The 14272-nt window shown below is 46.8% G+C and overlaps 1 protein-coding gene across 6 annotated transcripts in view; it reads left to right on the forward strand.

Annotated features, from left to right (window-relative positions):
- UBR4 (ubiquitin protein ligase E3 component n-recognin 4) overlaps positions 1-14272 on the forward strand; it is a 2945062-nt gene that overhangs the window by 698318 nt on the left and 2232472 nt on the right. For all 6 annotated transcript variants that reach the window (XM_069611069.1, XM_069611071.1, XM_069611072.1 and 3 more), the window contains exon 22: positions 13752-13880. In XM_069611069.1, the coding sequence (XP_069467170.1) occupies positions 13752-13880 (129 nt within the window). The remainder of the gene's footprint in view (positions 1-13751; positions 13881-14272) is intronic.

Here is a 14272-nt window from a genome sequence, read left to right on the forward strand (position 1 = left end):
GATATAGTTGAAGACCATGAAATAGGAGTGGCATGACAAGCAGAGTATACTTACTCGTTACTCGGATTACGAGGACGAACAGTTGCTCGAAGTTTGTGCATAAGCACCATCATTATTCTCAACACGGCCCGTGTGAGGCAGGCTGCCCTGAAGTCTGGCAGCTCGGTGATGCATTGCGGTCGTGGCTCGACTTCCGAAATGTAGGCCAGGCATCCCGAGTTTTCTCGGCAGCAGCAGTTCTCATCCTCGGTTGGCATTAGCTCGCACCGATTGCATGTGCACCAGGTGGAGACGCCGTCCATTCGACTAGGCCCAGGCACTTCATCTGTTTCGTCCTGCCAACTGCCGTCCAAATCCCCATCGTTTTCGCGTGCTTCCCTTTCCAGTAGTACCTCCTCGGTATACTCGGGCTCGTACATGTAGGGCATTATTGTAGCCATTGTGTGTTAAACAAACTAAAATAATTTATAGCAGTGGTACTGGTATCTGTTCACACGGGCTACAAGCGGCAAAGGTAGCTGACCAGAGCACTGAAACGAGTCACAGAATACTCAAAGTAACACAGAGAGAGGAATGGAATCGAAAATCGGCTGCTGTGTGTTGTGAAACGGTCTGTTTATACTTATTGAGGAGAGGCGTCCTGCCATTTCCATGGCGACACGTCATTAGCTGAAGCGCAGCAAATATTGACACGAGACGCGCTTTGGTGTTGGGAAATGGGCGGTACGAGTCTGCCGATGACAGTCTCAGGGGCGGGGGAATTGATTTAGTGCCGCAAAAGCAGGTCAGCCAGGGCGATCGGGGAAAAGATAGGATTATCAGAAAATGGCGCTTGCGTTCAAAGGACGAAAACTCGGGTAAGGTCCATAGGAAAGTTTTCTAAAATCGAGCCACTTAGGCTTAAAAAAACATGGCCGATCCGTAGGGACAATAAAAAATTTTACTAGACCATGCCTTTAAGGGTGACTGTATAGATCTGTTTCACGGTGTTGCTGTCACAATATTGGACTATAGGTTTTTATTTGCTTAATGCGTATTTTAAAGGCCTAATAAGTCAATACACCTTAAAGTCCTTTCCTAGCAAAAAAAAGTAGAGGGAGGGGTCTATTGATCTTAGTCACCGGTCCCAGTTCAGTTCTTTCCAAAAGGCTGAGTCTTTAAAGGTCTCTGATCAAGTGTTGGCAAAGCCAACATGCAGTTGCAAGTGTCTCAAAGTTGAACAATGAAACTAAAGTTTTTGGGAGACCCTCCCAAATAAACAACCTTCGGGGAAGCCCAGGGGGATCCTTGATCATAACTCCACTGATCAGTGTCTGGTAAGGGAGCAGTAGGGTAAGGACTTAACTTTTGTTAAAACTTATGGCAGTGGGAGCAGGGGTGGTAGGGGTAGGGACAGGTATGTTTAATCACTACCATGTACACAATTAACACAGGGACTGCTTTGTTAGCTCCTGAAATCACTTGGTCCCTATTAGAACTGATTCTCTATACTATGTCCTGGTGAGCAGATGTATAGAAGGTCAACCTAGTATAGTGACGGGAACAACTCTGGGAGCTATAGCCATACCAGTTCAAGGTAGCAAGGCAAGTGGTCTAGGCTAAGTCTCAAGAGGTGGTGAGCTTGTAAGGGGTCCCCAATGAGTACAAACAGTGAAACAGTCAAGGAACACACTTGGACAAATGGGTATAAAAATACTACATTACTTTATGGCCATATAACACAATGAAAAATTACTACTAACCGGTAATACTATCACACAATCCAATTTCTCCAGCATGGGGTCGGGCATGGATTCACATGCTCATGAATATCCCTTGTCGTCAGCGTTAGGGAGAATTCTCTCTTTAGGCTGAATTTCCTAACCTAGTGAGTCCTCCAGCAGCTTTGCTGGATTTCTGGAGTTTGCTTTTTCCTCCTGCCAAGAGTGAGAGTCTTTTTCTCCCACTCGTGGACATGATTTATGGTGTTCCTTTGAATGTTAATGTGTTTTATGGGCTATGGGGTCCTTTACTCCATAGGGTCTCATGTGTTTTTACTATGTGTGTTACACAGCACCCTCCGTGCAGTAACACAGGGGTGTCACAGTGACAGCCCACCGCTACTGTCTCCCAGGGCATGTAAAGTCACCATTGGCTTTACTAGTCCCAAATTATTAACTGAAACCAGTACAAACCATCATATTGTGGACGTACTGGTCGGGGCAATTCGATTGCCCCGGGGTCTGTTAGTCGAGGGGGCATGTCTCCGTCCCCCCTGATCGAGTTTTGGCTGGTGGCAGTGGAAACTACTTTTTATATTCAACCGCGAATATTTTCCTATGGGATTTTCCCATTGTTCGAGGCTACCAACTTTAATTATTTAATTCTCATAGCCTTGAACATACCGCCGGTTTATTTATTTAATATTAATTCGCCGGTTGGTATTTTTTGCCAGGACTCGATTCTAAAATGGCGTTTGTGTTCTCTTCTGTGACTGCAACCCAAGTCGAGCCCTTTGGTCCACTTTTTGGCAGGCTTCTCCACAGAAGCCTCCCAAAGTGGTGCCACTCTGTCTGGGTACCACAGGGGGTGTTGGAGGGGGTTTAGGCACCCTGGACGGAGTTACCTTGTTAACTCAAGTCGCACTCTTGTGTGATTGGCCCACCACTTAGCATGTTTGATTGACAGCTAGGCTGAGTGAATGGGGGTATGCTGCATAAAAGCAGGGCTTTTGGGACTGGAACTTCAGAAGTCGCCACAGGACCTGAGAATCCGACGAGGGAGAAGCTGAGCCGACCTACCATGACGACACCACCAGTGGAGCCCTGTGGAACCGACTCACCACTTCCCGACGACAGAAGATCTCCCGGCTGGAGAGGCTTCTTCCCCTGACTGGTGGGCACAACCAGTTTTTACCTTCCTTCTTCGCACCCCAGACCGGTTTGTGGTCGAACTGCCCGTGCCAAGCACCCCGGCAGCCGGATAGCCACTCACGACTGAACCGCGAATCAACGGACCGCTCCTTGTACCTGAGAAACTCTGCGGCTGGTTTCTTCCCTGGCAGTGCAACAGACTCCTGTCTTCCTCCACGACGAGATCCTCTCTTCCCCCGGACAAAGCACTGACTTGCATCCGCTGCCAGGAACCACTGCACCCGCTGGAGTCTTCTCACCACTTTACGGTACCGTGTCCGCCAGGCCTCCCTTTCTAAAGATTGCTACAAGGTAATAACTCCTTAACCTTCTGGACTGGGCTGGCTGCCTTGACCCTCTAACTGGTCCCTTTCTTTGGTCCAACTCCTTTTTGAACCTTTACAAGACTTTTGTGCACTGCAACCGTGTGACCTTGGACACATTTCTCTGAAAGTGGATCCGGCCTCTTGAACTCTAACTTCACGGTTTTACATTGCCTTCCTCTCTTGTTATGTTCTTGTAAAAGTGTTGGGATCTGTTTCAACTTGTTCTCTGTTTTTCTCTCCCTTTTAAAAACGAACTATTAGAGTGCCATCTACGTTAAGCGCTCACCGCTGTCTGAAAATAAATGGGGCTTTACTTAAGACTTGTCTAATATTCTTTTAAGGGAGTGTATATCTTTTAGTGACCATGTTTTTGAATTGCTTACTATTAGTGCCTGTGTGTTTTTCTAGATGTGGTTTTTAAATAAATAATTATATCTCTTTTACACCAAGCCCTGGTCAGTGTTTACTTGTTCCATTGTGTGCTCTTGACCTATTGTGAATACTCTGTATATTGCCTAACTCTTCTTGAGGGAAGTCTGACTGCTCAGCCACAGCTACCAAGTGAATCTGTGTGGTACAGACTGCTACCAAGTGGGTTTACTGCCAAACACCTGTAGTCCTAAATCTTTTGCAGTGGTCCCAGAGGGAACTGCACAGGTTTCTGCCTAACAGTCAGGCTGGGAATCCTCGGTAAAGAAAAAATCAGTTTCATTTCTGAACTGTCTTTCTCCTAACAACCAATCACTGAGCTCTGGGTCGTACTGCCCCCAGCCAATGACTTCCCTCTACCTAAGACCCTCCTCTGGCAGCCATCTTCAGATTTTTAGCGCACGTTCAAGTGTGGGAGTCCTCGTGTTTAGCTCTCGAGCTTTTACTGAGTTTGCTTTTTGGAAGAGTATTATTCTATTTTTTGGTCAATTGGCCTTGTGCTCCATCGATCAACCTTCTGAATAACGGGGACACATTTTTCGGTTTTCTTCAGCACCCCTCAAGGGCGAATTTCATCAAGTTTCTTCGTGGACCATGTCAGAGGAGGATTCAACTCCCCTGTTCAAGATTTGCTCCAGCTGCGGCTCGCGGAATGTCTTTTCGAACGACAAGCATTCAGAGTATCTTTACTGCCTGTACTCTATGCACAAGGACGAAGATCGTGCCTTTTGTCAGGTGATGGTTCCTCGCACTCTGGAGGATCAGCACAGGCGGCTGAACGAGTGGCTACAGGCCAAAGCCCCTGCTCTGGGTGGGTCCCAACAGCATGCTTCTCCCAGCTCCAAGAAGGCTGAGCGGACTTCTAAGACCTTTTGAGGGTTCCCCTCCTGCGGGGGTCCAACAGAAGGCTAAGCACCATGAGTCCACTGCCACCAGGAGTGCCGTTGCGACGGGCTCCTCAGCGGTCAGGGCGCCATCGACATCTCCAGCCTCCGTCACCAGTTAACGCTCAGGATCTTCGGCAAAAAGGAAGTCTGATCCTCTGGGCAAACTCAAGGAGAAGCCCAAGTCCGTCCTACCGGAGAAGACCAAGGGGGATCGGGAAACAGACCCTCCCCCTAAGGAGAAGACCAAGCAGGACAAGGCTCCGGCCCTAACCGTGAAGGCCCAGGTACACCTAGCGAAGGCCCAGCCTTCCATCGAGGGGGTAGTGACTTCCCTGCCGAAGGCAGTTGAGGCGGCTGCGCAGGGCGCAACCCCGAAGGCGAAGGTATCCCTTCCTCCCAGATTGGAGGCTGCTTTCCGGCTCATAGAGAAGACCCCGGAGAATAAGATGCCCGTCATCTCCCTGAGACCTTCCCCCTCTGGAAGCAAAGAAGGTGGACGTGCGGTGGCCCTCCAGGGTATGGAGATCTCCTCTGAAGAGGAGCTGAACTGCCTGCAAACCATCCAGGAGGAGGAAAACGTAGGCCGCCTCCCCCTCCCCCCCCCTGGCAACGCAGGAGACTCCGGTAAAAGAGGTGGGCACACCCTCCACCTCCTGGCCACCCCCCCTCCAACCCCCCCCCCCCCCCAAAGGATGAGATTGATCCTGCGGCGACGACTGGCTCGGATGACGATGGCGGGATAGGGGACCTTTGGTCTCCGCCTCCCAGATCTTCCCTGCCGGAAGGGATAGGCTTGTTCCACTCTATCTCCAGAGCTTCGCAACTTTTCAGCTCGCCCCAGAGGAGGAGGAGGCCTTCTTATATCAGCGAGGCGAAGAGAGAGACCATCCTCTCGGTCCCACTCCTGGATGATATTTGGGACGAAGATTTGTCTCTCATGAAGAACCCTTCTACGGCCCCGGCGAAGAGGGATCGCCTTGAGAAAAAGTACAAGATACTGGACTCTGCGCCAAAGTGCTTGCAGGCCCAACGGTCTCAGGACTCTGTGGTGTCAGCGGCGGCCAAGAAGCCATCTTTGGGCGCTTCTTTGGCAGCATCCACCCCTCCAGACTGCAAGGGCAAGAAGTTAGAAGGCATGGGACGACGGGTCATCTCTTCTGCAGCGACTACCATCAAGGCTGCCAACCCCCTCGCCGTCATGGCATGCTACCAGCAGGAGCTGTGGTTCAAGATCACTCCCATCCTGGACTTCCTCCCCGACGACAAGGTGGGAAGCGCTGGAAATTTTGCAGGAAGGCAAAGAGGCTTCGGATCACGCCATCACGGTGGCCACAGACCTCGCAGACGCAGGGTTCTGCCAGATGGGCAACAGTGTTTGCCTTCGTTGTCGTGGCTGGGTCAAGGCCACTAACTTTCGTCAGGACGTTCAGTCGAAGGTGTTGGACATGCCCTTCGACGGGGACAATTTGTTCGGGAAGGCTGTGGATGGGTCTCTGCAAGCCATAAAGACGGACACTGAGACGGCGCAGGCTTTGGGCACTCTTCAACAACGGACGCCGTCCTTTTGGCCCTCAGACAACAAGTCCCAAGTTTCCTCAAAGGGCTTCGGCTGGGGCTCTACTCCCTACCGCCAGCCCTCCCGCTCTTCGACGCTGGAAACCAACAGGGGCTGATCCTAGGCCTTCGGAGGAGGACATCATCGTCGCCAGGGTCCCCAAGGCGCTTCAACGTCCAAACAGGATTGAACTGACCATGGCGTTGGGCCCCCACTAGTGCACCCCACTGTTGACTATCTAGTAACTATCGCCCAATTGCTGGTCTTCCTTGGCTGGGTAAAATCCTGGAAAAGGTGTTCACCAAACAACTGCAAGACTATGTTGAGGACCATTGTCTTCTCCATCCCCTGCAATCTGGCTCTCGTCCCCTATATGGGACAAAGACGGCACTGATGGCGGTTTGGGACGCGATGCTACATGCTGAGGATGTAAATAAACTCTCCCTGCTTGTGATATTCAACCATCCACCGCGTTTGATACGGAAGACCACAGCATTTTGTTGGACTGTATGAAAAATCTTGTAAATGCGGACCCCTCTGCACTACAGTGGTTCACATCATTCCTCACTGGTCATCGACGTGTCCAGGTTGGAGGCTTTCTTTCAGAAATCCTCCTCCAGTGCTGTGGTGTGCCGCAGTGATTGGCACTCTCCGCACTTTTCAATATTTATCTTCGTGCCCATATGAATATCTTAGAGAAATATCATCTCAGATTTCATTCATATGCTGACGACACCCAACTATTCATTAGGCTCGATGATGTGGAGGAAGCTATTGCCTTGGTTAGCAGGCGTTTAGAAGAAATGGGAACCTGGATGGAAAAAAAATGGCTACAACTTACCCCCAAAAAAACTGAGGTGATTTTGTTTGGTCTGAAGCATCTCCTTGAAGGAAATAGATGCCCCCCTCCACCTCAGTTTTTGGGAGCCAGCCTTAAGTATTCCACTAAAGTAAAGAATCTTGGCTGCATTTTTTGGCAGAGTGACCTGGGATGTAATGCCCATGTCTCAGCCAAAGTCCAATCGTTTTCTTATTAACATCCGCCTTCTGCGTCAAGCATTACCTTACGTTCCTACCACTGATCATGCTGTGGTGGTTGGGGCTCTAGTCAACTCCAATTTAGATGATTGCAATGGACTTTTGGGTGGTGAACCGAGCAAACGGATTCATCGCCTGAAAAAAGCGCAAAATGCAGCTGTAACATTGGTCTTCAATGTAGCTAAGAACACCCATATTTCTGGTCTCCGTCGATCGCTACATTGGCTAGCGGTGGAAGACTGGATTAAATTAAAAATTGGATGTTTGGTCTACAAATGTTTGATTGGGCTGGCACCAGTCTACCTGATAAATAAACTGAAGCAATATCGACTTACTCGGGCCCTTAAGTCTGACGACCAGCTTCTTCTCGTTATCCCTAGGACGAATTGTAGTTTGAGAGGAGATTGCTGCTTTTCAGTTGTCAGACCCAGACTATGGAATAGTCTTCCATTGAGCCTAAGACAGGCAAATTCTCTGAGCTTGAGAGTGGGTTTAAAGACCTACCTATTTAAGTAAACCTGGTGATGCGGCTCTTGTTTAATTTCTGTGGCATCTGTTTTTTCTAGGCTGATGTTCACCTTTTCACTACATGCGATCACCTGCGCCAGGACTCGATTTAAGTTTGTTGTGTGCGCATTATAAAAGTTTCAAATTCACACATTTCCTTCCCTTACTAATACACAACGTACACACACACATATCACTGGACACAACACATCTCCCATCCTACACACAAGCGATCACACAGGAAACACGGTGGAACAAATGGTGCATCTTTTTATGGAGAGATGCAACTCGCATCAAATATTTCTAGCATCCTCAATGCCAACACTGGGGGCGCTACCATCCAGAAACTTTGTGGCTCACACAACCACCTCAACCACACTACCATAATCAATACTTGCACTGGGGCGCTACCACCCAGACACCTTGTGGTACATTAAACCACACCCATACTAACACTGGAGGTGCTACCTCCCTGACTTTGTGGCACACTCAACCATACTCACAACTCTAGCACATTTAGTGCTAACATTGGGAGTGCTACCGCCAGAAACCTCGTGGTACACACAACCACACACAGATCCCTAACATACACTTTGCTAACAATTGGAGCTGGAGACACTACCTCCCAGACCGTGTGATTCACTCAACCACATGCATTACATACTCTGGGGCGCTACTTCCCTCCTGCTTATGGGGCTAAACGTCTCCTTTGTCCTGTTGACAGTAATTGGCATATGCTCACCAACAACGTCGCTGTAACGCTGTGTTCCTTCAAAATACATATAAAAACTCCTTTTTCTTCTGCCCTGTCTCCCTTCTTATGGGCACAGCTTCTCCCTCTAGCTCCTGGGGCAGAAATCTCCCTACTGCTTATGGCTAGCTTCTCCCTCCTCTTATGGAGCTCTCATCCTCCCCCTTGTCGCCCAGGGTGATGGGTCTTACTTGATTTGGGGGCAGTGTTGTCCTCCATCCGGCACCCCCCACCCCCTCCCGCCCCGCAGCAGGCTTCTTCAGCTTTTCTTTTATTTCTCGCACACAGGTTCTTTTTCACTGGACCAACTCGTTGCCAATGTAATAAAGCTACTTCTAGGCTTCTTTGTGGGTTACCTTAGCTTTAATTTTAACTTCTTAAGTTAGTTACTTTAAGTTAAAAGGACATAGACACACTGGCACCCATCACCCAGGCAGGGGAGCTCTAACTGCCTGAGTGTGCAACCTTCAACTGAACATTCTTACATTCACATCACACCACTCCACATGACATCACCTGCTTACAACATACACAGACAGGCATTATACAACACATCTCCTCCCCCTACTAATGCGCAATATAAACACGCAGGCACATCACAAGGAATTACCAGCTTACAGCATAAACAGCCAGCCACTATACAACCGTAAGTAAAGTCAATTTTACTTTACTACTCTTGGAAACAGTAGTTTATCCAGGAGAAGGTATTTAAACCTTGGCAGAAACCCAAGGTATGTCTCTAACACTGCACTGAAGGTGCTGTGGGTTACAATACAAAAAGATGATGCCTATGGAGTTTGTCAGACTCCAAAACCAAAAGAAAGACATTGTTCCAATCAAATAAAAATACATGAGGGAAAAAGGTCTCGCACTCTGCAGGATAAAAATTAAAAGTCCTAAAGTCCAGCAAAAGAGCTGGGGGGGTCTCTAAGGTAGAAGGGAATTAACACAGAATTGATCATTCTCCCTAACAGTGTCCCCATGACAAATGAGTAAAATCCAGTGTAGTGAAGCTTATGGCTTCACTGCACTGCAAAAAGAGCAGATCAGGTGCAAAAATAAACGCAAGAAGGTTTGGGGTCCATAGAAATGGAAGGAAAGGTGCAGTAAAGGGACATCTTTCCTAACAGCCCTGCCCTCTTTTTGTTGGTTCCGGTGAAGGAAGGTCCAGGGTTAACTTTTGGCGTTGTGATTTAGGTACGACTAGACCGTGGTTCCTTGCTCTGGTGAGACAGTTCCTGTTACTGGACTGCTGAATGACCCTGGCATGATGAAGAAAGGACCACAATGTTGACGACTACTTTAAGGGAACCTCACTACATGATGAAGGCATCGATAATCAGTGGCCAGTTTGAAGAAATGGAAGGAAGTCTACCTTTGTGGTGCAATCAGATAAGCTGGTCCTGCAAGCCCCTGTTCATGCTAGAGAGCTGCAACTGCAGGGACAGGCTTCTTGCTTCGTTAGTCGAGGCTCTGTGGAGTCCCGCGTTTAAACTCCGGACGGAGACCAGTGCAACGAGGTAGAACATGAGAAAGCTTGTTAGCCCATAATATGGCGGACTGGGACCAGACACTCCAGCCCTCACATCTGGCCACAAACCCGCACCACCGCTTTGCCTGAGAACTCTGGTGCTTCCTCTGGAAAAAGGCTTACCCTACATGGAAAATACAGTCTTGAGAAGCCAAGAAGTTGTTCACAATTCAAGATGGCCAAAGGACAGGCGTAAATCTCAAGGCATGGCCGCTTTACAGTAAAAGGTACTCTTAAAAGTAAGAAGCTGGAAAATGCAAAAGTGCATTAGAGATTTCAAAGAATCACGTTAGAAAAGTATCCAACGGACACATCATACAAGTATCTACAAAGTTACAAAAAAACTAAGTAAAATGGACACACATTATCCCTGAGGTGAAGAGTGCAGTGTAAAAAATAAAACATCGAATTCTACAATGAATGCTAGGGAGTTTTTCTTAAGTCCACCTGTAGTAGGACTTCATAAAACTGTCCCCTTGGTATACAGAGCTCCAACTTCTAGGTTAGGCCTGTACCACTCAAGGTTTTGGTAGTGTGGCAGAGCAGCCAGGCTTATCTTGAGAGGGAGATGTGAGCTTTAGTAAAGTAGAGAAAACGTAGAATATACATAGGTCCAAAGAAACACTTATATCAAAATATTTATTTATTTTATATATAAACAAGGCAAAGATAAATCTTCAGATAGGTAAGTACTATTCATAAACAGTCAACGCAATAGAAAACCAATTCAATAATGCAGGTGAGTAAACCACAGTTCAAAAGACTAATTGAATGGCAGTATGCAATTCAAGGTAAGTAAAAACCACTTTGTAGTAAACTTTTTAGAATATTCTGTTTAAGAAATACAACTGAATGTACAGCACCAACAATAGCAGTTAAGCACTTTTTAGGACTTGCAAGGATTTTGTTGGCAAAAACCAATGGATAATGCAGTAAGTTATTACTTTTTGTAGAAAACCTTTTCAGAAGAGCAGTATGCAGTTCATAGGTAAGTAAAAGCTACTTTTGTAATAACTATGGAATACTTTGTTTCGGATCAGTATGAAAGAAACAACACCCACACATTAAGTTATTGTTGCAATATTGTCAGAGCCTAGGCTTTAGGGGTCCTTCCCTATCTTGTTCTGAATGTCTTTCAGATGCAGATTGGAGGTCAAAAAGGCAGACTCGAGCTGTAAAAAGTCAAGAGTTCCTATGGAATTTTTCTGTAGCAAGTAATAAACCATTGTTTTGGGTAAAAAGGTTTAGGGACTTCATAGAAGGCTCCCTGAATGCTCACAGGCGTTAGGCCTGGGCGAATGTGTATGGTTTAACGCCCAGGCACAACAATCGGCACTCCAACAACACAGGAGCGACAGAATTGCCTTGAGTCTCACAGTACCTCAGCAGTGAAGACGATGATGCAGGCGGACGTCCTTGCTTTGCAGCAGCTTCAGGAACCGGTCACCGAATTATTTGTCTTCTGATGAAAGAAGGGACACTGGAATGTGTTTCGCTTCAGCAGTCTAGTGAGAAGGCTCCCAGCAAAGGATTCTTCATGTCTTCTTGTGGCTCTGGTTTTGGTGCCATTTGCAAGATTAAGAACGGTTACTGCCCGGTTGATTGGCCTCTCTCAGTCCAGCACTCTAGAGAGGGGACTTCACGGAGTGGAATCTTGCCTCTGGAGAGCTAGTATTAGTCCACCTAAGTTTCTGGAGGATCTGATCTTTAGAACATGATGCACTGCACGATGGTCGCCGGTCCCAGGGTATTGGCAGTTTACAGCCCAGGAATGTTTCAGGTCATCATGGATGTCTTAAAATGCAGGTCGTCTCAAGGCTGACTGTTCTCACCAACCCATGGGAAGGAGTCCTCTTCGGAGCTGCTCAGTCACATGGAAGAAAGGGTCAGCACAGCAGCGGTCACTTAGCAGGCTTCTCTGGTTGCAGAAAGTAGCTGCAGATGTCTTCTCTTCAACTTTAGTTCCAGTGGTCGACTCTGAATCAGCCTCATGATCCTAGCCTTTTACCCAGGAACCCAGCCAATTAAGAATCATGCAATCTTCAACCTTTGGGGGGTGGCTGTCCATGCAGGACACCCAGCCTCCCAGTTGAAAATGGCTCCAGGCAGACATGCTATAAGACAAAGACCAGCAGAGTTTCGGGATCCTCCCCTGTTTCATAGCCACAGACACGCTGGAGCCTTGGTGGGCTTCACAAAGGATTCCTCCACCCTGCAGGGCAGACAAAGGACCAAGAAAGGACAAGCCGTCATGAATTGGCTAAGAAAGACCACCACCGCTATTTTGGGTCAATGGTGACCCTTATGTGCGTTATTGCGGCTGTGAACACAGCCAGTGTAGGAAAAATACACAAGTCGGTATATCCACTCCCACCAGTCATTCAGATGAGCTTGTCACTGTAACCAAAAATGTACAGGAGCAGTGAGAAGGGGATACAGTGTGACCCCTCAGCACTCGCATAAGGAGCTTTGTGCTGATCTCACAATATACAATTCAGAAAGGATAAAAGGTATTCCACTACCCTTTGTAACATTTGTTCTCTCAAGCAAAATAAAATGAAGGACTCCGAGCAGCACTGCACAAAAGGTGCTCTGCGATGCAAAAGTAAATTATAGATAGATGCAAAATGCAAATAAAAATGCAAAATAATGCCTTAGAAAAGATGGAGGAAAGCATGACTCCATAAAATAAAGTGTAAAAAGAATGAATAATGGTTCCCATAGTCTGAGCAAGAGAATGTGCGAGTGGGAACTGTTCACTTAGGAGAACAGACAAAAAAATCCTGGAGTCCAGCAAAAAGTGTTCTGGGCTCTCACAGGTGGAGAAGATTTGGCATATACTTTACAAATCTACCCAACAATGAAGAACAAAGGTTTCATACACTGATAGTCATAGGTGCTGATCAGTGCCCCAAAACAGAGGAGTTTAGCGCAAGGCAAGTGAAGTAAAAAAGGCTTCCCTTGCCTCCAAAAGTCACGACTGGTTCAAAACAGCAAAAAGTCTGGGGGTTCCATAGATGTCTATGGAGGGAAAGCAGTTAAACGAGAATCTTTCCTAATAGGCAGTTTTGCATACTCTTTTTGTATAATGTGCTTTCAACCCTCCACCAACTGTTTATACTTCTTTGGAAGTGTATCCAGATGAGGAATCTGTGGGAGGATGCAATCCATTGAAGGAAAAAATGACTTATCAGTAATGTTTTTTTGATGGATTATCCTCTCATAAATTCATAATCGCCCTCCCATCCTGTCCCTCTTCTGAGAGCCAGGAAAACATTTTGATAAAGCGGGTGGGATATTTTCCTATGGAAATAGAATGGATAGGTTTGTATGTGAGGATGGAGTAAAGGAGGGGGGAAACTATCCTTGTTCTTAAATTTAAACAAAAGCAAAAAAGAAATGTAAACAATGTCTGAAATCTTCTGGTTGGTATTTTTGTAGTCGTACTGCTTTAAATGTTCTCTTTGATGCCTGAGTACTGGGGTTGGGGGAGAAAGGCCCCGAGGTAAGGTGGTGCAGTGTTATATATGCTGTGATATGTGAGAAGAGAGACATCGAGTTGCACTATGCCCACTGGCTATATTTTCTGAGAGCAGCTGTTTTAGGGGAAATATCCATCCAGATGAGTAATCTGTAAGGAGAATCCATAGAAAGAAAATTACCGGTAAGTCATTTTTCTTTACTCTATGGACAATCCTAGGCACTCTTAAACTGCTACAGTGGTGATTTAGCACAGTAGAAAAGCATAATATAACAAGTGGATTTGGTGTAACATAAATTAACGTTAAATGCAGTATTGATTATGTTTAAATTCTTTGCTCTTTCACTCATTGCAGGTCTGCGAGGTCCTCTTCTCAAGAACAGTGAAGTATGAGGTACTTTACTCCTCTCTCACTTCTCTGCTGTCTGCTGGTTCGCACTTTGATGCCTTGAGAAGAAAGGAAAACAAGAACATAACTCCTCTGGTAAGAATGCAGCACAGCAGGAATAGGGCATCTATCTGCAGAGGGGGGGGGGGGGTCCAAAAGTGTGGGGGCTTTCAACACTAATATAAAAAAAATAGCTTGGAAAGCACTGCTGGGTTACAATCCATGTGGTTGTTTGCCACAAACTATCAGAATGTATGAGAGTTGCTGATCAGAAGCATAACATGTGGTGTTACAAAGATCGCCTTTTGACCTGCAGTTGAGTAGTGAGTGTTAGGACAGTTTTTCTAAAGTCCAACTAAGAGCTTTATAAAACCATATCTGAGACAATGCAACAATTCCACTCTTAGTAGAAGGCTGTACCACTGTTGGTTAAGATTTTCATCTTCATGATAAATCTTCCTGTCCTGTCATCCCCACAATGTTTTGCT

This window comes from Ambystoma mexicanum, chromosome 8 (genome assembly GCF_040938575.1).
Source record: "Ambystoma mexicanum isolate Mex_15411 chromosome 8, UKY_AmexF1_1, whole genome shotgun sequence".
Classification (NCBI taxonomy): Eukaryota; Metazoa; Chordata; class Amphibia; order Caudata; family Ambystomatidae; genus Ambystoma; species Ambystoma mexicanum.